Source organism: Schistocerca piceifrons, chromosome 9 (assembly GCF_021461385.2).
Source record: "Schistocerca piceifrons isolate TAMUIC-IGC-003096 chromosome 9, iqSchPice1.1, whole genome shotgun sequence".
Lineage (NCBI taxonomy): Eukaryota > Metazoa > Arthropoda > Insecta > Orthoptera > Acrididae > Schistocerca > Schistocerca piceifrons.
The window spans coordinates 16,231,771-16,255,392 of record NC_060146.1 but is presented as its reverse complement, the minus strand read 5'-3'; the positions used below and the strand labels follow the sequence as shown (position 1 = coordinate 16,255,392).

The 23,622-nt window shown below is 42.1% G+C and overlaps 1 protein-coding gene across 1 annotated transcript in view; it reads left to right on the top strand.

The window, feature by feature from the left end:
- The window catches only part of LOC124717339, an 86,573-nt gene extending 63,765 nt beyond the window's left edge, over positions 1–22,808 (top strand). The window contains exons 5-7 of the mRNA XM_047244169.1: positions 1,491–1,617; positions 13,825–13,907; positions 22,671–22,808. Coding sequence (XP_047100125.1) covers positions 1,491–1,617; positions 13,825–13,907; positions 22,671–22,718 — 258 coding nt within the window. The 3' untranslated portion in view covers positions 22,719–22,808. The remainder of the gene's footprint in view (positions 1–1,490; positions 1,618–13,824; positions 13,908–22,670) is intronic.
- Positions 22,809–23,622: the final 814 nt, after the last annotated feature.

Genomic DNA, 23,622 nt, shown 5'->3' with positions numbered 1-23,622 from the left:
GGATAGTGTAGGTATTTATTTTTTCTGGTATTGTAATCATTAATGTCGCTGTTGATTTTAAACTGGTCCACGTTGTTGTTGAGAAAAAATTTCATTACTGTGTAAATGTGCTCTGAAGCAGTTGTAAGAATTCCTAACCTTTTAAACAGATGCCTACAAGATGTGCGACTATGAACCCCACACATTATTCTAACTACTTTCTTCTGAGCAGTGAATATCTGGTGTACTCAACGACGAACCTGGGTGCACGAATGGCAAAACGTCATTTTTTCGGATGAATCCAGGTTCTGTTTACAGCATCATGATGGTCGCATTCGTGTTTGGCGACATCGCGGTGAACGCACATTGGAAGCATGTATTCGTCATCGCTATACTGGCGTATCACCCGCGTGATGGTATTGGGGTGCCATTGGTTACACGTCTCGGTCACCTCTTGTTCGCATTGACGGCACTTTGAACACTGGACGTTACATATCAGATGTATTACGACCCGCGGTTCTACACTTCATTCGATCCCTGCGAAACCCTACATTTCAGCAGAATAATACACGACCGCATGTTGCAGGTCCTGTACGGGCTTTTCTGGACACGGAAAATATTCGACTGCTGCCCTGGCCGGCACATTCTCCAGACCTCTCACCAATTGAAAACGTCTCGTCAATGGTGGCCGAGCAACTGGCTCGTCACAATACGCCAGTCACTACTGTTGATGAACAGTAGTATCGTGTTGAAGCTGCATGGGCAGCTGTACCTGTACACGCCATCCAAGCTCTGCTTGACTCAATGCCGAGGCGTATCAAGGCCGTTATTACGGCCAGAGGTGGTTGTTGTGGGTACTGATTTCTCAGGATCTGTGCACCCAAATTGCGTGAAAATGTGATCACATGTCAGTTTTAGTATAGTATGTTTGTCCAATGAATACCCGTTTATCATCTGCATTTCTTGTTGGCGTAGCAGTTTTAATGGCCAGTAGTGTATATTTCTCTGGAACCCAAACTGGTCTTACCCGAGGTCGGCTTCTACCAGTTCTCTCATTTTCTGTAAATAATTCGTGTTACTATTTTCCAACCGTGACCTATGAAACTAATGGTTCGGTAATATTCACTCCTTCCTGCGCCTACCTTCGTTCTGGAAGGCTGAGGGTATTTCGTCATTCTGAAATATTTTGCATACAAAATGGAATAGTTTTGTCATGGTTGACTCACCTATGGGTCTTAGTAACTCTGTGGAAACGTCGTCTACCCCAGTGGTCTTGCTTCGTCTCTCGAAATATCGTATCTCTCACGTCATCTTCAATTCTTCCTCTTCTCTTTTCATAATACTGTCTTCCTTTTCACCTTCCAGCCTTCTCTTCTGTCTTCAGTACAGGCTCGCCGTCCGAGCTCTTAATATTCATACATACAGTTCTCTTTTCTCCAAGTGTCTCTATGATTTTCCTACACGCTACGTTGCCACAGTTGCAACATTCTTTAAATTGTGTCGCTTTTCAGCTCAACTCTGACGGTCAGTACGACGCGGAGCTTTTCAAGGACCACATCAACCACTGTCCTGAACTGGACAAACAACCGCAGAAGAAGGCGGCTGCCATTGAAGTCGCCGACAGCTGCACTGGTAAAGGTGAGCACCACGTTTCATTCTTCATCAAAATATGTCACGCACCGTTCCCACCGGTGAGCTGTTTCACAAATCTCTGCCGTCTGCGCAAGGTATTTTACAATAATATTCTTGGTAAACGTAAAATGTGTTCTCGCAACGCTAAATAATCTGAATATCACAAGTTTTCTATCGTGGCTACAAGCAGTGACACATGATACGTCGCGTGAAACCTCCGTGAACACTGTTAGAGCTAAAAATCAAGACCGCAGATCGCGTAGCGTTGGCACGCCGTGCTCATTCTCCCACCTTCTCTTCCATTTCCTCCGGCGTGAGCGCTCATCTACGGGTACAAAATTAGGTTTTAACATCCGGCCAATATCGAGGCACAGGCAGCAGGCAGTTCCTTTTGAAAAGTAACTATATTTCCAGTTCATGACGTGACAGACACACGAGATGCACTTGAACTCAAGGACTTATTAAAGAAATACCAGAAGCAGCCGGAGTTGCCAAGATGTCCATTTATTCGAATTCTGTTACCACAAGCAAAAAGGGCATTCCTGGCCCATAGAAGTCTACTAGTATCAAACAAAGATCTTACTCTGAAGAAGAAATTTTGTGGTGTCACCGCCAGACACCACACTTGCTAGGTGGTAGCCTTTAAATCGGCCGCGATCCGTTAGTATATGTCGGACCCACGCGTCGCCACTGTCAGTGATTGCAGACCGAGCGCCACCACACGGCAGATCTAGTCGAGAGAAGCTCCCTAGCATTCGCCCCAGTTGTACAGCCGACTTTGCTAGCGAGGGTTCACTGACAAATTACGTTCTCATTTGCCGAGACGATAGTTTAGTATAGCCTTCAGCTACGTCATTTGCTACGACCTAGCAAGGCGCCATATTCAGTTACTACGTATCCTGAACAGATAATATTGTGAATCATGTTCCGTCAAGAGCGACGTTCATCATTAATGGATTAAAGTTAAGTATCAAACTAATTACGTCCGCTTTCTGAATTCTAATTCCTTGTCATGTTGCAGACCTCACGTCAGTATAGTTCTTCCCTCCTCACGCCAGCATGCGTGAGCTAAAACGCGTGCAATTCGGTCTCCTCTAGTAACACGGTGTTGGCTCTTCTGCCAACACCATCAATTTCCGACAATGCACGTTTAGAGCACAGCATAGTATGGTAGTGAAACGTGAACTGTGGGAAAACCAGAAGAGAATTGAAGCACTTGAAATTGGTGCTGCAGACTAATAATGAAAATTAGGTGGACTGATAAGGTAAGGAATGAGAAGGTTGTACACAGAATCGGTGAGGAAAGGAGAGTACGGGAAACACTGACAAGAAGGATGGACAGGAGAGTATGGCATTAGTTAAGACCTCAGGAAGTTACTCCCATCATACTAGATGGAGCTGTAGATGGAAGAACCTGTAGAGGAAAATAGAGCTAGGAATACATCCAGCAAATAATTGAGGACTTAGGTTGCAAGTGCTATTCTGAGATGAAGGGGTTGGCACAGATGAGGAATTCATGGCGAGCCATATCAAGGCATTCAAAAGACTGATGAGTCACAAAAAAAGGCGTCCAGCTCCTCCTTTCCCCTCTCTCTGCCAACATCCTTTTCCCTCCTCTGTGTCCTTCTCCCGCTCTCACTGCCCACCTGCTTCAACCCACGCCATTCTCTATCCATCTCAGCCTGTCTCTTTCTGTCCGGCTGAAACTCAACCCCTCCTCTCTCTCTTTCCATCTGGTTCTCCCCCTCCCCCTGTCCCCTTGCTCCTTCCCCCTCCGTCCATCCCCTCCTCCCCATCCAGGTCTATATCCTCCTCTCCCATCCATCTCCTCCCCCATCTATAGCCTTCCCCCCTATTTCTGTCCATCTCCTCCTACCCCCTTCTCTCTGTCCATATCCTTTCCCCCTCTCTCTGTCCATCTCACCCTCCCCCATATCTGTTTTCATATCCTCCTTTCCGCTTCTCTGTTTATCACTTCCTCCCCAACTTCTCTCTCCTCATTACCGCCCAAACCACAATAAGAAGTTGCTGTTTGTTACCGCTGCAGTATGGCTTTCCAGATAGTAAGTTATGTCTATACTGGTGTTGGTTGAAATCTAACCAGGAGCTTAGAAGGAGCGTTTTGCCCGTGGTTTTGCCTGCACATTCACGTGTCATAAATATTTCACATGTACAAATATAGTCTCAGTATTTTGTAGCAGTGGTGCTGAGCATGTTGTGTTGAGACATAACTGTTAACAAAAAATTCGGTAACTTGCACCATTTCCGGGTTAATCAACATTGAAGTTAGACAGTCAGGCCGTCGTGCACGCAGATTCAAGAGGCCCACCAGATACAATTAGCGTCAATTGTCCTCACAGCATAGATGATGATACCTAAAGAGACTGCTCAGCACTTTGTTCTGGTTCGAGCCTCGCTGCCATCCCGTGGCCAATTTATGTGTTGCTCTCTTGATCATGTTTAGGAAAGAAAATGAAGAACATTTTTGGCGACATCCTCTCTGACATGCTGCTTGAACTGACACACTCAACGGCTTGACTGGCTGACTGCAATACTATTTAACTCGGAAATGACGCAGTGTATCGAATTTTTTCTCAGCAATTATTTCTCGCACGTCCTACCCTGCGACACCCTCACAAGTTTTTCGAACTGTTTGTGACCACCCTGTATATGAATGCCAATCTCTTGAACTGCTGTAGGGTTATTAATTCTGTTTTTACTGGTAGGTGCACTGATTCCCGACGAAATTTGGTGTATATAATACGAGGGTAATTCAATAATTTAAGAGACAAATTGGTCTGGAGAAAAATGCGTTTATTTTTACAAAACAATACTTCTCCTACTTTTCAACATAATCCCGTTGAACATTTATGCATTTGTTACAACGGGTTTCAAGCTTTTTTATTCCGTCTGCAAAGAACTGTTTATATTGATGGTTGAACCAATTTCCCACAAAGTTTTGCACGTCCTCGTTGTCCTGGAACCTCTTCAAACGTAATGCCCCCTTCAGTGTACCAAAGAAATGGAAATCACTAGACTTAAATCTGTAAGGGAGATGAGGCAGTACTTCCCAGCCCATTTTGTCGATGGTTTCGCGGGTTAGTTGGCCAATATGAGGACGTGCGTTGTCTTGCTGGAGAATTATACCTCTCCTCTCAGATCCACGAAGTCTCTCTCTCACTTTGTTTAAAAGCAAATCTGAGTGGTGTTAGCTGTTCATTGTACGCTGCTCTTCGAGATAATCACAAAAACAGACCCTTCTGCATCCCAAAACACCGTCAGCGTGAGTGTTCCTGCTGATGCTTAGGTTCCGATTTTTTTCTTCACAGGTCAGTAGGTATGCTTCCACTCCATACTTTGTCTTTTTGATTCTGGTTCATAATAGTGAACCCAAGTTTCATCACAAGTTAAGACTTTATTGAGTAAGTGCTCACCTTCTCTTCCATGACGTTTCTTTAGCTCTGTGCCCTCTCTCAACCTTCTTTCCCTGTGTAGCCGCGTCAATTCCTTTGGGACCCATCTTGCACGTGTTTTGCGGTACTTCAGCTTGTTACAAATAGTGTTATAAACTGTAGCAGTACTAACTTGAAGCTTATCAACTATCATTTCCACAGTCACACGGCGGTCGGCAGGAATAATGTCATCAATTCGACTTCCTAGTGAGGGAGTTGAAACTGAAACAGGTCGGCCAGAACGGTGTTCGTCAGTCACGACCATTTTTGAGCTGCTCTACCCACTTGTAAAAATTTGCACGATTTATACAACCTTCACCATAAACTTTGTAGACATTCAACAGCATATATTCACTGGTTTCTCGCCTTCAGGATGTAAAAAACGAATAACAGAAGGTTGTTCAGCTAATGTGGACGTTCCAAGCGGACTCGCCATCTTGAAATGTATTTTTAGGCTATAAACAAAAGAATGTTGATACATCAGCTGATTAGGACTAATCCCACTGATGCCAACTTAAAGCCATAAAAGTACCAAACTTGCCGTACTAACTTTTTTTCCCCAGACCAATTTGTTCCTTTAATTATTGAATGACCTTCGTATATGTTATAGGATCTCCATTGTTTACACTGTGTATAAATGATCTAGTAAAAGTCGTCAGGAACTCATTACGTAATATATGTTATAGGACCTTCATGTTTATAATATGTAGAAATGATCTAGTAGGAAGCGTCTTCTGAGGCTCCCTCGCCAATGACAGAGTTTATGAAGAGGTAACAACACAAGAAGGCTGCAGCAAATTGCAGGAAGACCGGCAGAGCATTGATGATTGGTGCAGGGACTGCATTAGATCCAGAATGTAAAAAAATGTAACGTATTGACATAAATAGGAAAACAAATCTAGTAGTGTATGTATAATACAATGACAGAACCGAGGCTCACGTTCTGCAATATTTCTCAAAAGATTTTACAAAAACTATTCGGTAAAAAATTTCATTTTTGCGTTGCTAATAGTCTTATATGTCAGCTCCATGATGACGTGCCCGTAATTTTGATAATGGTCATAGTTATTGTGATATTTGCATTTAAGTAAGACACTGCGCGAAATTCGAAAACGTTTACAGTGGAAAACAGGAGTCACTATGATGCTGTATTTGGCGCATACTGCATAACATGTTGCTGCTTAGGAAATTTAGCTGACATGCAGAATTTTTCTTTAAATTTCAGTGGAGGTCTCTGCCTGTCACCACCCCCAAGAAAACTGATCGAATGTAGTGCACTAATTTGCGATCACAATTTCCAGCTATAAATCTAGAATGAACTATCCATTCATAAATGATATGAGAAATCGAAACGAGATTGTGGCAAATGATAGCACGCAAAGAGGAGAGCGGTTTTCCGTATGGTTATTATGTGAAACTTCATTATCTAGCGTGCTAGTCCACTAAATATGTACTTTTTCCATGAAATGATGTAATTTTTTTAGGGCAATCGATATCTGGTGAAACACGAAATGTTATATATTTTGGAACGACATAACTGAAGACATTACACGCTTATTTTTGTACAAAGGATGGTTTTCTTTATAAGGTACTAACCCTACATGTCCTCAGTCCCTCACTTAATAAACCACTGTCTCAGAATTATCTCGCAGTCGCGTCTACACAACATATTAGTGAGCAAAATTCGCCACTCATGAAACTTTTCTGAAAGTTACAAATGGTTTGTTGCATTTTCAACGGAACTTTTTTCAGCTACAAACCAAAGCAGATAACTTTGTATGCTCATCATCCAAGTGTGGAGGTGGAGAGGCTCCACTTAGTACAAGTAATAATAGATGAAAGTCTAAGTTGGACTGAGCACGTAACTGTATTGTGCTAGAAGAGCATCTCTCGGTGCCCTACAAATACAAAACGCTCTTCCTACTTGATCTGAAAAAGAAACTTGTACAAACGCTTATACTCCCAGTTATTGGCCGGCCGTAGTGGCCGAGCTGTTCTAGGCGCTACAGTCTAGAACCGCGCGACCGCTACGGTCGGGCATGGATGTGTGTGATGTCCTTAGGTTAGTTAGGATTAAGTAGTTCTAAGTTCTAGGGGACTGATGACCTCAGAAGTTAAATCCCTTAGTGCTCAGAGCCATTTGAACCATTTGAACCAATTATTGATTACAGCGATGTTATCCTGCAAGATCTTTCTCAGCACTGTGGCTGGAACTGGTTATGAATGTCTTTGTTCGTTATGTCTGTGATGTTCGACTCTTTAGTCACGTATCAATATCATATGCACAAGTATCGTCGCTGTGTACAGACAAGCGCAGAGCTTTCCATGACCTCTATCTTCTCTACTGTCTTATCAACGAACGCTGTGCCCCATATTCCTCCTCGACCTTAACGCTCTTGTTTGAACAATACGGCAGAAACACCAGTTCCCGTCAGAGCAAAATCCTTTCTGATACGCTCCTTTGTTCAGCTACCTTCTTGAAGTCCTTCTCAGTAGCAGAAAACCGACTCTGGAATGACACCCGCATAATATCAGACAAGTAAATAACACCTCTTGCTTCAAAAGACAGGTAATGGCATTTCTACTAAAGTAACAATAATTATTACTGTTGTCCCTGTCGCACTGGTTACCGTTGTAAATCTCTCTTTCCAACTAGATCTTCCTCAGTAGCAGTATTCTTAGCTGGTGTAATCTCCTTCAATTTCCTTTTCCCAGAACTCACTATATCAGAAAACATCTGTTTTGTAGACTTATAAATTCTTCTCATATCTGCCTCCATAGCTATTGTTATTAATGCCACTATTACTGCCATTATTATTATTAGTACTATTACTGGCTGCAGCTGCACTAGTGCATGTAATTCCACTATTAACTTTCACAGTTCATAGCCCGTACAATTTACGCATAGCAATACATCTAAGCACTTAAATCACTTTAGTACTAGTTGCCATATTACATTTGTTATTTCTTGAGTAACTATGATGTAATATATACTGTAGGGTAAGTGTGCCAAAGAGCTCGCAGTACCAAAGAGAGCGCAACTTGTGTTCCTGACAATTTTCTAAACTCAGCAGCTCGCCACTGACGTAGTTGTGTTCAGTGTGGTGTCAGAAAACCTCGTATGAGTCGTGTGGAGAAATCCTGTGTTGTGAAGCAAGTAAGAATCACTTTTAAGCTTTCTTGATGTAGTTCTCGTACTCTTTGCGTAAGTTATACACATAATATACGAGCAACAGTCCGTAATTCTTGAGTGCATTTTGAGATACTGGCTTGCCTCCACATATTTTGAAAACGTGACGTGTGCTGCCACCTCTTGACTTCGCTTGGAATCATTGATTCTGTACGAAAGAGCGCGCCATATGATCGCCCGAAAGGGTGGATGCGTTCTCTTTAGATCAGAGCTGCAAAATTTGTACATTAAGTACCAAAATCGGCCAAGAAATTCATCTAAACTGAAGAACAGCTGAATGACGCCAGACAACGAATTTAAAATGGACAAAACAAACAATGGTTGCCACTGCTCTTGGTACGAAGGAGTCTGCGTCAAGGAAAAGACTGGTAGCTGTGAGTAGAGAACAAAGATTTTGACGTTTTCAGAGGACTGGAAGCAGTGCATTAAGCGTAGGAGCTGGTGGCACGAACAGTGCTCTTTATTTGCGGGTGACACTGCGTTCATTTATAACATATGCTAAATGCGTACTATTTGGGTACGTGTTGCGTACTCTTCAGCACAGATGAACGGAAGAGTACGCATTTCTCGTTTTTTGTATTTTTGAAAAATTCAATAATAGTATTACCTCTCTGCTGCTGTAGTTTCCCGAACATGTAAATTTTTTGTTAATAAACGTAAACCTAAAATGATTTTGTTTTCCTATTGACAATAACCCAGCTATTTACGGTTATTCCTTAACCGTACACTCTTAGGTATGGTTCCCCTGTATGTGAAGCCCTGATCCGATGTAAGAGAGGATCTGACCTCCTTAATCGTATCAGGTTAAGTAAAACAATAAATAATAAATACCAACCATTCGTGAACACGTGGTCCATGGAAGCAAACAGGTCCGCGGCACCGATGGCATCGAACACGATCGCGTTGCCACCTACTGGCCGACCCAACATACTTGATTGAAATTCTGGTGTCTGCTGATGTAACCCCTTTTGTGAAGGCCGCACGCTCACCACAGGTGTAAGAGGAGTTGCAGAGGTGCCAGGCGAGCGGCTCTTACAGGGAGTTGTTGTTGTTGTTGTCGTCTTCAGTCCTGAGACTGGTTTGATGCAGCTCTCCATGCTACTCTATCTTGTGCAAGCTTCTTCATCTCCCAGTACCTACTGCAACCTACATCCTTCTGAATCTGCTTAGTGTATTCATCTCTTGGTCTCCCTCAACGATTTTTACCCTCCACGCTGCCCTCCAATGCTAAATTTGTGATCCCTTGATGCCTCAAAACGTGTCCTACCAACCGATCCCTTCTTCTAGTCAAGTTGTGCCACAAACTTATCTTCTCCCCAATCCTATTCAATACCTCCTCATTAGTTACGTGATCTACCCACCTTATCTTCAGCATTCTTCTGTAGCACCACATTTCGAAAGCTTCTATTCTCTTCTTGTCCAAACTAGTTATCGTCCACGTTTCACTTCCATATATGGCTACACTCCATACAAATACTTTCAGAAACGACTTCCTGACACTTAAATCTATACTCGATGTTAGTAAATTTCTCTTCTTCAGAAACGATTTCCTTGCCATTGCCAGTCTACATTTTATATCCTCTCTACTTCGACCATCATCAGTTATTTTACTCCCTAAATAGCAAAACTCCTTTACTACTTTAGGTGTCTCATTTCCTAATCTAATTCCCTCAGCATCACCCGATTTAATTTGACTACATTCCGTTATCCTCGTTTTGCTTTTGTTGATGTTCATCTTATATCATCCTTTCAAGGCACTGTCCATTCCGTTCAACTGCTCTTCCAAGTCCTTTGCTGTCTCTGACAGAATTACAATGTCATCGGCGAACCTCAAAGTTTTTACTTCTTCTCCATGAATTTTAATACCTACTCCGAATTTTTCTTTTCTTTCCTTTACTGCTTGCTCAATATACAGATTGAATAACATCGGGGAGAGGCTACAACCCTGTCTCACTCCTTTCCCAACCACTGCTTCCCTTTCATGCCCCTCGACTCTTATAACTGCCATCTGGTTTCTGTACAAATTGTAAATAGCCTTTCGCTCCCTGTATTTTACCCTTCCCACCTTCAGAATTTGAAAGAGAGTATTCCAGTTAACATTGCCAAAAGCTTTCTCTAAGTCTACAAATGCTAGAAACGTAGGTTTGCCTTTTCTTAATCTTTCTTCTAAGATAAGTCGTAAGGTTAGTATTGCCTCACGTGTTCCAACATTTCTACGGAATCCAAACTGATCCTCCCCGAGGTCCGCTTCTACCAGTTTTTCCATTCGTCTGTAAAGAATTCGCGTTACTATTTTGCAGCTGTGACTTATTAAACTGATAGTTCGGTAATTTTCACATCTGTCAACACCTGCTTTCCTTGGGATTGGAATTATTATATTCTTCTTGAAGTCTGAGGGTATTTCGCCTGTCTCATACATCTTGCTCACCAGATGGTAGAGTTTTGTCATGACTGGCTCTCCCAAGGCCATCAGTAGTTCTAATGGAATGTTGTCTACTCCCGGGGCCTTGTTTCGACTCAGGTCTTTCAGTGCTCTGTCAAACTCTTCACGCAGTATCGTATCCCCCATTTCATCTTCATCTACATCCTCTTCCATTTCCATAATATTGTCCTCAAGTACATCGCCCTTGTATAGACCCTCTATATACTCCTTCCACCTTTCTGCCTTCCCTTCTTTGCTTAGAACTGGGTTGTCATCTGAACTCTTGATATTCATACAAGTGGTTCTCTTCTCTCCAAAGGTCTCTTTAATTTTCCTGTGGGCAGTATCTATCTTACCCCTAAAGAGACAAGCCTCTACATCCTTACATTTGTCCTCTAGCCATCCCTGCTTAGCCATTTTGCACTTCCTGTCGATCTCATTTTTGAGACGTTTGTATTCCTTTTTGCCTGCTTCATTTACTGCATTTTTATATTTTCTCCTTTCATCAATTAAATTCAATATTTCTTCTGTTACCCAAGGATTTCTACTAGCCCTCGTCTTTTTACCTACTTGATCGTTTGCTGCCTTCACTACTTCATCCCTCAGAGCTACCCATTCTTCTTCTACTGTATTTCCATCCCCCATTCCTGTCAATTGTTCCCTTATGCTCTCCCTGAAACTCTCTACAACCTCTGGTTCTTTCAGTTTATCCAGGTCCCATCTCTTTAAATTCCCACCTTTTTGCAGCTTCTTCAGTTTCAATCTGCAGTTCATAACCAATAGATTGTGGTCAGAATTCACATCTGCCCCTGGAAATGTCCTACAATTTAAAACCTGGTTCCTAAATCTCTGTCTTACCATTATATAATCTATCTGATACCTTTTAGTATCTCCAGGATTCTTCCATGTATACAACCTTCTTTTATGATTCTTGAACCAAGTGTTAGCTATGATTAAGTTATGCTCTGTGCAAAATTCTACCAGACGGCTTCCTCTTTCATTTCGTCCCCCCAATCCATATTCACCTACTATGTTTTCTTCTCTCCCTTTTCCTACTGACGAATTCCAGTCACCCATGACTATTAAATTTTCGTCTCCCTTCACTACCTGAATAATTTCTTTTATCTCGTCATACATTTCATCTATTTCTTCATCATCTGCAGAGCTAGTTGGCGTATAAACTTGTACTGCTGTAGTAGGCATGAGCTTTGTGTCTATCTTGGCCACAATAATGCTTTCACTATGCTGTTTGTAGTAGCTAACCCGCACTCCTATTTTTTTATTCATTATTAAACCTACTCCTGCATTACCCCTATTTGATTTTGTATTTATAACCCTGTATTCACCTGACCAAAAGTATTGTTCCTCCTGCCACCGAACTTCACTAATTCCCACTATATCTAACTTTAACCTATCCATTTCCCTTTTTAAATTTTCTAACCTACCTGCTCGATTAAGTAATCTGGCATTCCACGCTCCGATCCGTAGAACGCCAGTTTTCTTTCTCCTGATAACGACGTCCTCTTGAGTAGTCCCCGCCGGGAGATCCGAATGGGGGACTATTTTACCTCCGGAATATTTTACCCAAGAGGACGCCATCATCATTTAATCATACAGTAAAGCTGCATGTCCTCGGGAAAAATTATGGCTGTAGTTTCCCCTTGCTTTCAGCCGTTCGCAGTACCAGCACAGCAAGGCCGTTTTGGTTAATGTTACAAGGCCAGATCAGTCAATCATCCAGACTGTTGCCCCTGCAACTACTGAAAAGGCTGCTGCCCCTCTTCAGGAACCACATGTTTGTCTGGCCTCTCAACAGATACCCCTCCGTTGTGGTTGCACCTACGGTACGGCCATCTGTATCGCTGAGGCACGCAAGCCTCCCCACCAACGGCAAGGTCCATGGTTCATGGGGGAAGTAGGACGTCAAATGGGGCCATCTTGGAGCAGGAGAGGCACCGCAGGACATTTTAATCTCCACTTTCTATGCTTTTACAAATAAATTCATTAAACTTTGTCAGCACGACTAGGAAGGATTGAGGATTCACACTCATATCAGTGGAAATTAAGAAACATAACAAAAGAAATTTTTTTACATGTGAAATTTCATAATTTTATCATTGGCTGCATTTGTTGCTATAGGTACCCTTTTGTTCATAAGTAAGAGAGATTCTTCGATGAATTTTGCACAGCATACAAACAATACTTACAGGTGTTTGTTACATTTGAAATTTCATGTTTAGAAAAAACTCGAATTTTACAGTTAATAATTTAAATTTTTACGACAGCTTTTAATAGATTTGGAAAATTGTAGAGTTTGTATGCTGTGCAGAATTCATCGAAGAATCTCTCTTATTTATGAAGGAAAGAGTACTTACAGCAACAAATGCAGCCAGTAGTAAGTGATAAAATGATGAGATTTCGCATTTAAAAAAAATGTTTTGTTATGTTTTTGAATTTCCACTGCTTTGAGTGTGAATCCTAAATCCTTCCTGGTCATGCTGACGAAATTTTATGAATTTATTTGTAAAAAGTATAGACAGTGGAAATTAAAATGTCGTGTGGTGCCTCTCCTGCTCGAAGTCGTCCCGTTTGACGTCCTACCCCCCCCCCCCCCCCCCCTTAAGGCGCACAATTACTCGTTACAAGCGCCATTCACAAATGGAACGGGAAGGCAGAAAGGGATGAATGGTGGACGACAGATACCGTTCTCCAGACACTGTGGGATGGTTTGTGAAGTATAGACATAGATGTTTATATGAGTTCTGTTAAACTGATATATATATATATATATATATATATATATATATATATATATATATATTCGTTCGTAGCGTTATTTAAGGATGTGTTGTCGGACTCTGTGGCCGAGCGGTTCTAGGTGCTTCAATCCGCACCGGCGCTAGCGCTACGGTCGCAGGTTCGAATCCTGCCTCAGGCGTGGATGTGTGTGATGTCCTTAGGTTAGTTAGGTTTAAGTAGTTCTAAGTTCTAGGGGACTTATGACCTCAGATGTTAAGTCCCATAGTGCTTAAAGCCATTTGAACAATTTGAGGGATGTGTGTGTTGAGAGCTAGACGGCAGTTAAATGGCGAGTTTGTTTCGTCACAGATATGCTAGAGTCGCTGACATTGTGCTTTTCTTTGTCACAGTTACTGCGTGCAGCGGCTACTGTGAATGCGGTATAGTCGCTGGAAACTGCCTATCCCAGGGAATGGAGACCAGGGGCCATGAGGTAAGCTTAATATGGCGGTCTGAGGCGAATAATTATTATGTAGGTACAACCCGTAGGGAAAGAAGGATAGTAAACAATATTTACAAAAACCAAGAGAGTCACAACAAGAATGGCTCACGAAGAACTAAGTGCTCGCATTGGAAATTACTGTTCAATCTGTACATAGAAGTAGCAATTATAAGAGTTCGGGAGTGGGGTTTCAATTCAAGGTGAAAATATATCATATTTTAGGATCACCGGTAGTATAACTATCCCCAGTGGAAGTGAGGAAGCATCGCAGGAGCTGTTGAATGGAATGAAAGTTCTAATCAGCACAGTAGATGGATTGAGAGTAAACAGACGAAAGCAATGCGAAGTAGCAGAAATGTCGCTAGTGATAGTCTTAACGCCAGGGCCACGAAGCAGACGAAGTACAGGAATCTTGCAACCTTCGAAGCAACATAACATGTCACGGGTGAATCGAGGAGGACACAGAAAGCAGACTAGCGTAGGCAAAGGGGGTACTCGTGGCCAAAAAAATTTAGCGTTATCAAATATCGGTGTTAAACTGAGCGATAAATTTCGGAGAATGTGTTAAGGTTCCGACCAGGACGGTCAACAGTAGATCACATCTTCAGTCTCCGGCAGCTCATTGAGAAACTGCGTGAATATGGTAAAGATTTACATATTTCATTAGTTGATTTTAAGAAGGCCTATGATTGTATACATCGCAAGAGCCTGCTCAGCTGTTCTGTTTAAGGGAGTTTGGCATGGCAGAGAAACTCATCAATCTGATAAAGATCTGTCTTAGCGAAACACGTGAAAGGTGAAGATGGGAAATCGTGTAACTTAGGAATTTGAAATTACGACAGGACTCAGGCAAGGAGATGGGTTGTCCCCCATCCTGTTCAACTTTGCTCTCGAGAAGATCGTACTCGAAACCTTTCAAGAGAATGGAGGGATTTAAATCGAAGGAAAGAGACTGGCCTATTTAGCCTATGCAGGCGACATCTGTTTACTCTCTAGGTCTGAAGAGAAGTTGGAGCAAATGGCCAGAGCAGTAAAGGAGGCTGCCAGCAAAATTTGGGCTAAACGTAAACGAAGCCAAGACAGAATACAGCGTTATGACGCGTGGTCAAAGTCAGACTGCTGGTCATCTACAATCACTGCAGGTTGGAGACCAGTCCTACAAGAGAGTGCATGAATTCAAATACCTAGGGCCACTTTTCACTGAGAACTCGTCATGTGAAGCAGAGAACAATGCCAGAATAAAAGCAGGAAACCGATCTTACCACAGCCTAGCACAACTGCTTCGGCACAGATACCTCTCCAGACAGTTCAAGATTTGACTGTACAAAACCCTGATGCAGACCGTTGTTCTGTATGGCTGTGAGACATGGAGTATCCGGAAACAGTACTTCCATAAGCTCCTCGTTTTTGAGAGAGAAGTGCTTCGGAAAATACTCGGTCCGGTTCTGGATGCAGACACAGGGGAATAGAGGATCAGACACAACCAAGAGCTTGAAGACATATACCAGCAGCCCAACATATCAGAAATTGTGAAAGCCAAAAGAATGCAGTCGGTCGGCCATGTGGCCCGGATGGAAGATCACAGACGGCATCGAAAGCTCCTGGATTTCATACCTACAGGAAAGAGACGCCCAGGGAGAGACCCCCAGGGAAACCCAAGAAGCATTGGAGGGACGGCCTCCATGAAGATGTAAACCAAGCATCAATAGAACTGGACGGATGGGGGGGTAGCAGCAATGGACTGAATACAATAGAAACTTGTAGCAGTGTGCAGTCCACTGGGCCTGATCACGTGGAAGAAGAAGAAGAAGAAGAAGAAGAAGGAGAAGAAGAAGAAGTGAGAAAATCGAAAAAAGGAGAATTGAAGCGTTAGAGATATGGTGCTATAGATGCATGCTGTAAGTCAGGTGGACTGGTAACATAAGAAATGAAGTGCTCAGCAGAATTTCCCACAATAGATACAAGTGGAAGAAGGGACAGTATGACAGGACATGTGTTAAGGCATCAGGGAATGACTTCCATGGCACTACAGGAAACTGCAGAATGTAAAAATTTGTACAGGAAAGCAGAGATTGGAATACATACAAAAAATAATTCAGGATATTGGGTGCAGACGCTGCTCAGAGATGAAGGGATTGGCACAGGAGAGGGACTCGCCGCCCACCACGTAAGATTCTCCAGAAGGCTGCAGGCAGAACACGTTCCGCGGCCTCAGCACCTGTCGATTTCCAACCTCTTTGAGATCCATTTCGAGAAGACAGATTCCGTTGGATCGCATCTCATAATAAGCTGAGCTCATCCACCTGTATTCCGTAGTTGTGTTCATAAAAGGCGCTTCACCATCAGCAAATTCACGTATCCTCAATTCCCTTGTTTATACAGTATTCGCCATTAAAATAGCTACACCACGAAGATGACGTGCTACAGACGCGAAATTTAACCGACAGGAAGAAGATGCTGTGATATGCAAATGATTAGCTTTTCAGAGCATTCACACGTCCTGACATGAGGAAAGTTTCCAACCGATTTCTCATACACAAACAGCACTTGACCGGCGTTGCCTGGTGAAATGTTGTTGTGATGCCTCATGTAAAGAGGAGAAATGCGTACCATCACGTTTCCGACTTTGATAAAGGCCGGATTGTAGCCTATCCCGATTGCGGTTTATCGTATAGCGACATTGCTGCACGCGTTGGTCCAGATCCAATGGCTGTTAGCAGAATATGGAAACGGTGGGTTCAGGAGGGCAATAAGGAACGCCGTGCTGGATCCCAACGGCCTCGTATCACTAGCAGTCGAGATGACAGGCATCTTATCCGCATGGCTGTAACGGATCGTGCAGCCACGTCATCCCTGAGTGAACAGATGGGGACGTTTGCAAGACGACAACCATCTGCACGAATAGTTCGACGACGTTTGCAACAGCATGAACTATCATCTCGGAGGCCATGGCTGCAGTTATCGTTGACGCTGCATCACAGACAGGAGCACCTGCGATGGTGTACTCAACAACGAACCTGGATGCACGAATGACAAAACGTCATTTTTTCGGATGAATCCAGGTTCTGTTTACAGCATCATGATGGTCGTATCCGTGTTTGGTGACATCGCGGTGAATACACATTGGAAGGGTGTATTAGTCATCGCCATACTGCCGTATCACCCGGCGTGATGGTATGGGGTGCCATTGGTTACACGTCTCGGTCACCTCTTCTTCGCACTGACGGCAATTGACGCTACATTTCAGATGTGTTACGACCCGTGGCTCTACCCTTCATTCGATTCCTGCGAAACCCTACATTTGAGCAGGATGATGAACGACCGCATGTTGCAGGTCCTGTACGGGCCTTTCTGGATACAGAAAATGTTCGACTGCTGCCCTGGCCAGCACATTCTCCAGATCTCTCACCAATTGAAACCGTCTGGTCAATGGTGGCCGAGCAACTGGCTCGTCACAATACGCCAGTCACTACTCTTGATAACCTGTGGTATCGTGTTGAAGCTGCATGGGCAGCTGTACCTGTACACGCCATCCAAGCTCTGTTTGACTCATTGACCAGGCGTATCAAGGCCGTTATTACGGCCAGAGGAGGTTGTTCTGGGTACTGATTACTCAGGATCTGTGCACCCAAATTGTGTGAAAATGTAATCACATGTCAGTTCTAGTATAATATATTTGTCCAATAAATACCCGTTTATCATCTGCATTTCTTCTTGGTATAGCAATTTTAATGGCCAGTAGTGTAACGCTTCAACTATTTTATTGGAGAAACGGGAAGATCCCCGTAACCACTGCTGTGAAGTTCTTACTCTCAATAATCCTCCGCTATCATAACTGTGATCACGACCTGTTGTTAAATCGCCGTCGATTTCGTCTATTACTTGACCTACTATCACTGACATCTTACCCCATCCACCAACTAACGATTTCATCAATCCTAAGTCTGATTTCATCAGACTTTTTCATCAGAGTTAGGCTCGTTAAACCTCACACGTTCCTGCACACACTTTTTGTACTACACTGGAAAAAGAAGAAGAAGAAACAGCTTCGTAGTTCACGATGAGCGCTTTTGGAGACCCCAACACGTGTCAGTAACACGTGCCAACAATAAACAAAGAAGGTAATAATGCAACTTACAACAAAACAATGTAGGGTAGGTGATTAAAAGAGGATAGGGAGGGTATACACGGTGATTCACGAAGATATGCAAATATCTTAGTATGTTATTCTGCAAGTAAAACTGAAGAAAAAAATTCATATGAACGTAGATCCAAAAATGTTTAGTTGCGGAGTTAGGGCTAGTAAGATTTTGTCTGCAATTTTAGCAAGTTCGCTAGTATGCAGCCATCACAAAACTGTACGAGGTTAAAGTAAAGCACAATTTCCGTTTATTTTGTTGTTATTGGTCTCGTGAATCAGTGATGCGCAACTTCCAGCAGTGATTTAGCATAAATGTGTCGTGTGTTATAATCAACACACTCTTTATTGGACCATTCATTTTCCCAGGACGTCTAACTGGCGAGACGTACTTACAATTCCTTCAAGAATAAATGCCCATTTGCTCGGAGATGTTCCACTTGCTACGCGATTGCAAATGTATTCTCAACATGATGGCGTGCATCTGCATTTCACCAACGCCGTTTCTATCGTACACATTTAAATGAACATTTTCCCCAGAAGTGGTTTGGTCGTGGTGCTACACGTCTGTGGCCACCCAGATCACCCGATTTAACACCAATGGATTTTTTTGTATGGGGATGGATGGAAGGTATATTTTATAAGGACAAAGTCAATAAAGTTGAAGCATTACTTGCACGCATTATGAATGCGATAGACGAAATTAAGAACAACCCTGAAACTGAAACAAGCAACAAAATCTGTTCATACAAGTGCAGCTAAATGCATTGAACTCGGTGGAGACATTTTTTAAGATTTATTGTGAGTGTATTGTGAAATCGTGTCTTCACTCTATAACTTCCTTAACACTGAGCTTTGTTTTTTCCGGTCTAACATGAATTCACGTATGCTATAGTATTATTAAAAGTAGATTATCTGACACATCCATACAGTTTCAGTTAACGTTATTACCATCATTTTTATAAAATTAATTTCTCTACAACTTCTGTTGAAAACTTCGTTCAATTGTCTTGAATTTAAAAAGCAAATTGGGTCAAGTAGTTAATAAATTCAAAATTTTACGAAATTACATCTTTGCTTCTCTGGATGTTCTGGGAAACTACTGAAGGTACACTTCTGCGACATGTTTTATTAGATTCGCCAGACCAACAACAACAAAATAAATGGAAATAGTGCTTTAAGCTTGTACAGTTTTGCGATGGCTTCATATTAGTGAAGTTGCTAAATTCCAGGCAAAATGTTTTATTAGCCGTAACTCCATAACTAAGCATTTTGGGACCTGTGTTTATATGGACTTTTTTCTTTAGTTTTATTTATATAATAACATATTAAAATATTTGCGAATCTTCGTGAATCATCCTGTATAAGCATTCCACCGGGACTGACCCCAGAGAGTGAGTACGAAAATTTTCACGAGGTCTGAGACACTACACCTCGTGAGTTAAGGGATACTGAGAAAGCTGATAAATACAGTGAAGAAGATTGATATGGACAGGGATCGATAATCCAGTCAGTTTTGTGTAGTGCAAAAAAGTAACTAATATGTTACATCAGAAGCAACTTGTATGACTGCAAGGGGAAATGTTAAACGAAATCATCTTTTTTTTTACGAAAGGAACAGAGAACTCAATAAAACTATATTACGAGCTTCCCCCCCTCCCCCTGCTGTCTTGGAGCACTATAAATTACATGAATCCTGTGGACGTGAGATCTCTGAAACATGGAAGGAGGTCAAGAATGCAAATTTTCTGGAAATGAATTGTAATGAAATGATTTCACTTTATGTATAGTTATACTGAAATTCCAGAGTGCTAACATAATTACATCATACGCCACAGGCTTCCGAAATCAAGAGAGAGGGGGGAATAAGGGACAAGATTCCCCATTCCTTCAGTGTGAGGGTATAGATTATCTAGTCGTTACAAAATTCTCATGTTTTTCTAGCATCGATTCCCTGTAGATATAGCATTGCGAGCACAATAGAAACACTAGAGATTAAGCAGTCTCTGTTTCTCATCAGTCTAGGATCTGTTCCCTGTACGACAGTTAGAGGAAATACAGAAGAAGCGTCTTTCGTCACAGGTTCATTTAGTAAGCTCGAAAGCGTCACGGACATGCCCAACCAACACTGATGGAATGCGCTGGATCTGTGACGTCGAGTGTCACGGTGTAGTTGACTGTCACAATTCTGAGAACGTGGCCTGAAAGTAGACGAGAGTCACCCAACTTATCGCTTACTCCCATGTACAATGATGTTCAAAATCAAAGCAACAAACGTAAATTTTGCAAGGCTGTGTTTATTACGCCACAAAACATTATAAACAGGTGATAGTAAAGTAGAAACAATGTAAACAATACAGAAAGTAAACAACTGTAATATGCGTAACGGTAGACAAAAATGTTTTTCGTTTTTTACTACTTAATGGACTGCGCACACATTCCTACAACTGGTTAATGTGCTCAGTATGGTGTGTGACCACCTCTGGCAGCAATACGAGTACAGGTCTGACAACGACGGGACATGCTGTGAATGATGTCGCCAGTCTCATATTGAGGCCATAACGCCCATTACTCCTGCAGAGCTGCTCGCAACTCTTGGAGAGTGGTCGGTGGATGCTGATGTGATGCAACGTGTCTCCCTAGTGCTCCCCAGACATGCTCTATGGGATGTAAATCGGGGGAGCGAGCAGGCCATGCCATGTGTGCAATATATTCCGTTTCCAAGGAAACATCAACCGCTCTTGCTTTGTGAGGTCGATCGTTATCGTCCATCAATACGAAGTCTGGGCCCGCACCACATCACAACAACCCCACAAGGGGCCCAAAGATCTCGTCACGACACCTGACAGCAGTTATACCTTGCCAATTGACCCATACAATTTTGTGAGGAGGTGTTCACGTGATCAACGAAGTCAGTACCCACGACATTTGGGATCCTCCTCGATATCGGTCTCTTTCCACAACGTTTGGGTTCCGGAAAACTGTCCCATGTTCCATCCAGGTGCGAATGTGTCGAGAATCACTCTCCAGACAACATCGGGCTCATCTGTGAAAAGAACATTAGCCAATTGTTCGACCTTCCAATGGCATGTTGACGACTACAATCTAGACGATCCCTTCTGCGAAGACGCATCAGAGGTACATGTAGACCTCCAACAATAGAAGCCACTCTGCTGTAGCCTTCTGTACACCTTTTGTTTCGATACAATACGTCCAGTGGATGCTGCAACGTGAGATTCCAGGTGCCATGCAGCACTATTGTGTCCTTACATCCAAATAACTTTCCTCTCTTTCTGATATCACTCGCGATCAGCCCTGCCCTGGTCTCTTAGGTGCCGTTTCGGTCTCTGTAAATTGTTGCCACATCCGAGAAATAACAGAACAATTCACATTAAGCCATCGGGCTAGATCAGTTTGTGGCTGTCCTGCTTCCATTCTTCTTATGGCCCACCACTGCACTGAGTCCGGTGGGCATCATCTTTTTACCACAGTACACTGCCAGTGACTGTGCATGCAGAGACTGTGGATGTGAGACTACCCGCCAAACTCTACCCCTTTTGATAGGTGCCATGACGCCATCACACATGTGCTAGTCCGTTGACTGAAATGCCATTTTTCGTGCAGAACACGATTGCACAGACATCCGTTGACAATTTGTATGATTATATGGTGAATTAGATACAAGACGGGGAAAAAGCAATTCGTTGCTTTAATTTTGGACACCAGTGAATATTTTAAGGGAAAGCCCATGAAGGTAAAATCACAGAGATACCGAGTTCATACGGTGGTGTATCAACAATCATTCTTGCCAACAGGAAAATGGAATGTGATAGTGATACACAAAGTACCCTCCACCACACACCATAAAGTGGCTTGCGGACGTGGAAGTATTTGCGCCAGTTCTTGGTAAACATATTCCTATTTCACAAACAACTAGTGTAAACCACGAACAGTACAGTAGCACCAAAAATTACAGCTACAAAGACTTCAAGGGTTTAATATTATTACACAAAGGCATTGTTTACAAGGGCCCACATGCGTTCAACAACTGACTCGAAGGCATTAAATGTCTTGTGGATAATGTGATGAAGGGTAAGACTGAATTACAGACAGTTCTATTTGACAACTTCATCTATTCCAGTGATAATTCCCCCTCATTCTCAACTTAATATTTTCTTTTTTAATTATTATTAGCACTGTAGTCCAATAACAGCTCACAATGTTAAGCTATTTAATCGTGTTGTACTAAAATAAAAATCATCACTGATTTCACTGCACCTCTCGCAGACTCCTATCTGCAATGTTCTATTTAATTGTGAAATAAGCAGCTTTATTTTTCTTCACTATAGTTACAGTATGTTTCTATTTTCTGTTTCTATTCATGCTACAACCATGAAAAGCCTCATCAGATCACCAATTTTTCTAAGCCTCTGTTTCTTTCAGAAATGATGTTGCAGTGTCTCCTCAAGACATGTAGTCTTGTTACTTGGTGACTACTGCAGACAAATATTTAATATGTTTTTCATTAGTATGTTAATAATATTGGAAGTGAGTAGGCCCAAGCTTATAAAGGCGAACAGGATACGTTACGAATAAATTTGTTTGTGTTCTTTCAGACAATATATGGCTGGCTTGGAAAAATCGTTGACAAGATGGACATCTAGATCAGGACAGAGTGAAGAAGTATGATGTTGATAATTTCCATCTACTGTTGTAGTTCAGACGCTAATAAAAAATAAAAGTGCTGATAATTGGCTAATTGTTTTATTTAGCAACTTATCCCATCAGTCCAAGAAGTTTTGAGGCTGAATTAGTAAAAAATAGATTAACACTAAAATGGTGGTTTTTTTATAGTTCAGGTATTCTACATATACTCTTCCCACATGAGTATATAATCTCCCCTTATATATACTATTAATATTTCATTTATGCATTTTTAATGAACAATACTACTTTTGCAACATATGTTATACTATTACTTATCTTGTAAATGGCATCAGCTTAAAGTGGTTGGTGTCCATTAAATATGTTGATTAAATTATGAGTTGTCCAGATTTTTAGTATATTAAGACTGAAGCATAATGTTGACATTTAGTTTTGACCCTTTTTATTTTTATCTTCACTTATCTCAAGATTTTCACAAACATCGTATATGGCATTACAGTGTAAACACTTTTATCATTTACATGCGCTCTTTCTCACAGTAATCGAACAGATAGTATATGTGCAGTATTTAAACAGTCTAAGAACTCACAAGAAGTGTCTGCACTGTTTTGAGGAACTGAAGTGCCTCCTTCGGCGCAAATTTCGGGGTAATACTTTGATGCATAAGTTCGTAGCGTTTTTGTTTTGCGTATTGGTATTCCGGTCACTGTGGGTTTATTTAGCTATTGTCATTTTGTGTTTGTAGTTCACTGCTGCTATTTAGGTTTACATTTTGTTATCTGGAGACAGTGAGTAGGGCTGCAGACGCTAGAAAATGGAGTGCCAATTTCCGACATATTCTGCTGTTTGAATTTAACACAGGAGACTCAGCCAGAAACATTTCCACCATGTTTGGGGACAATG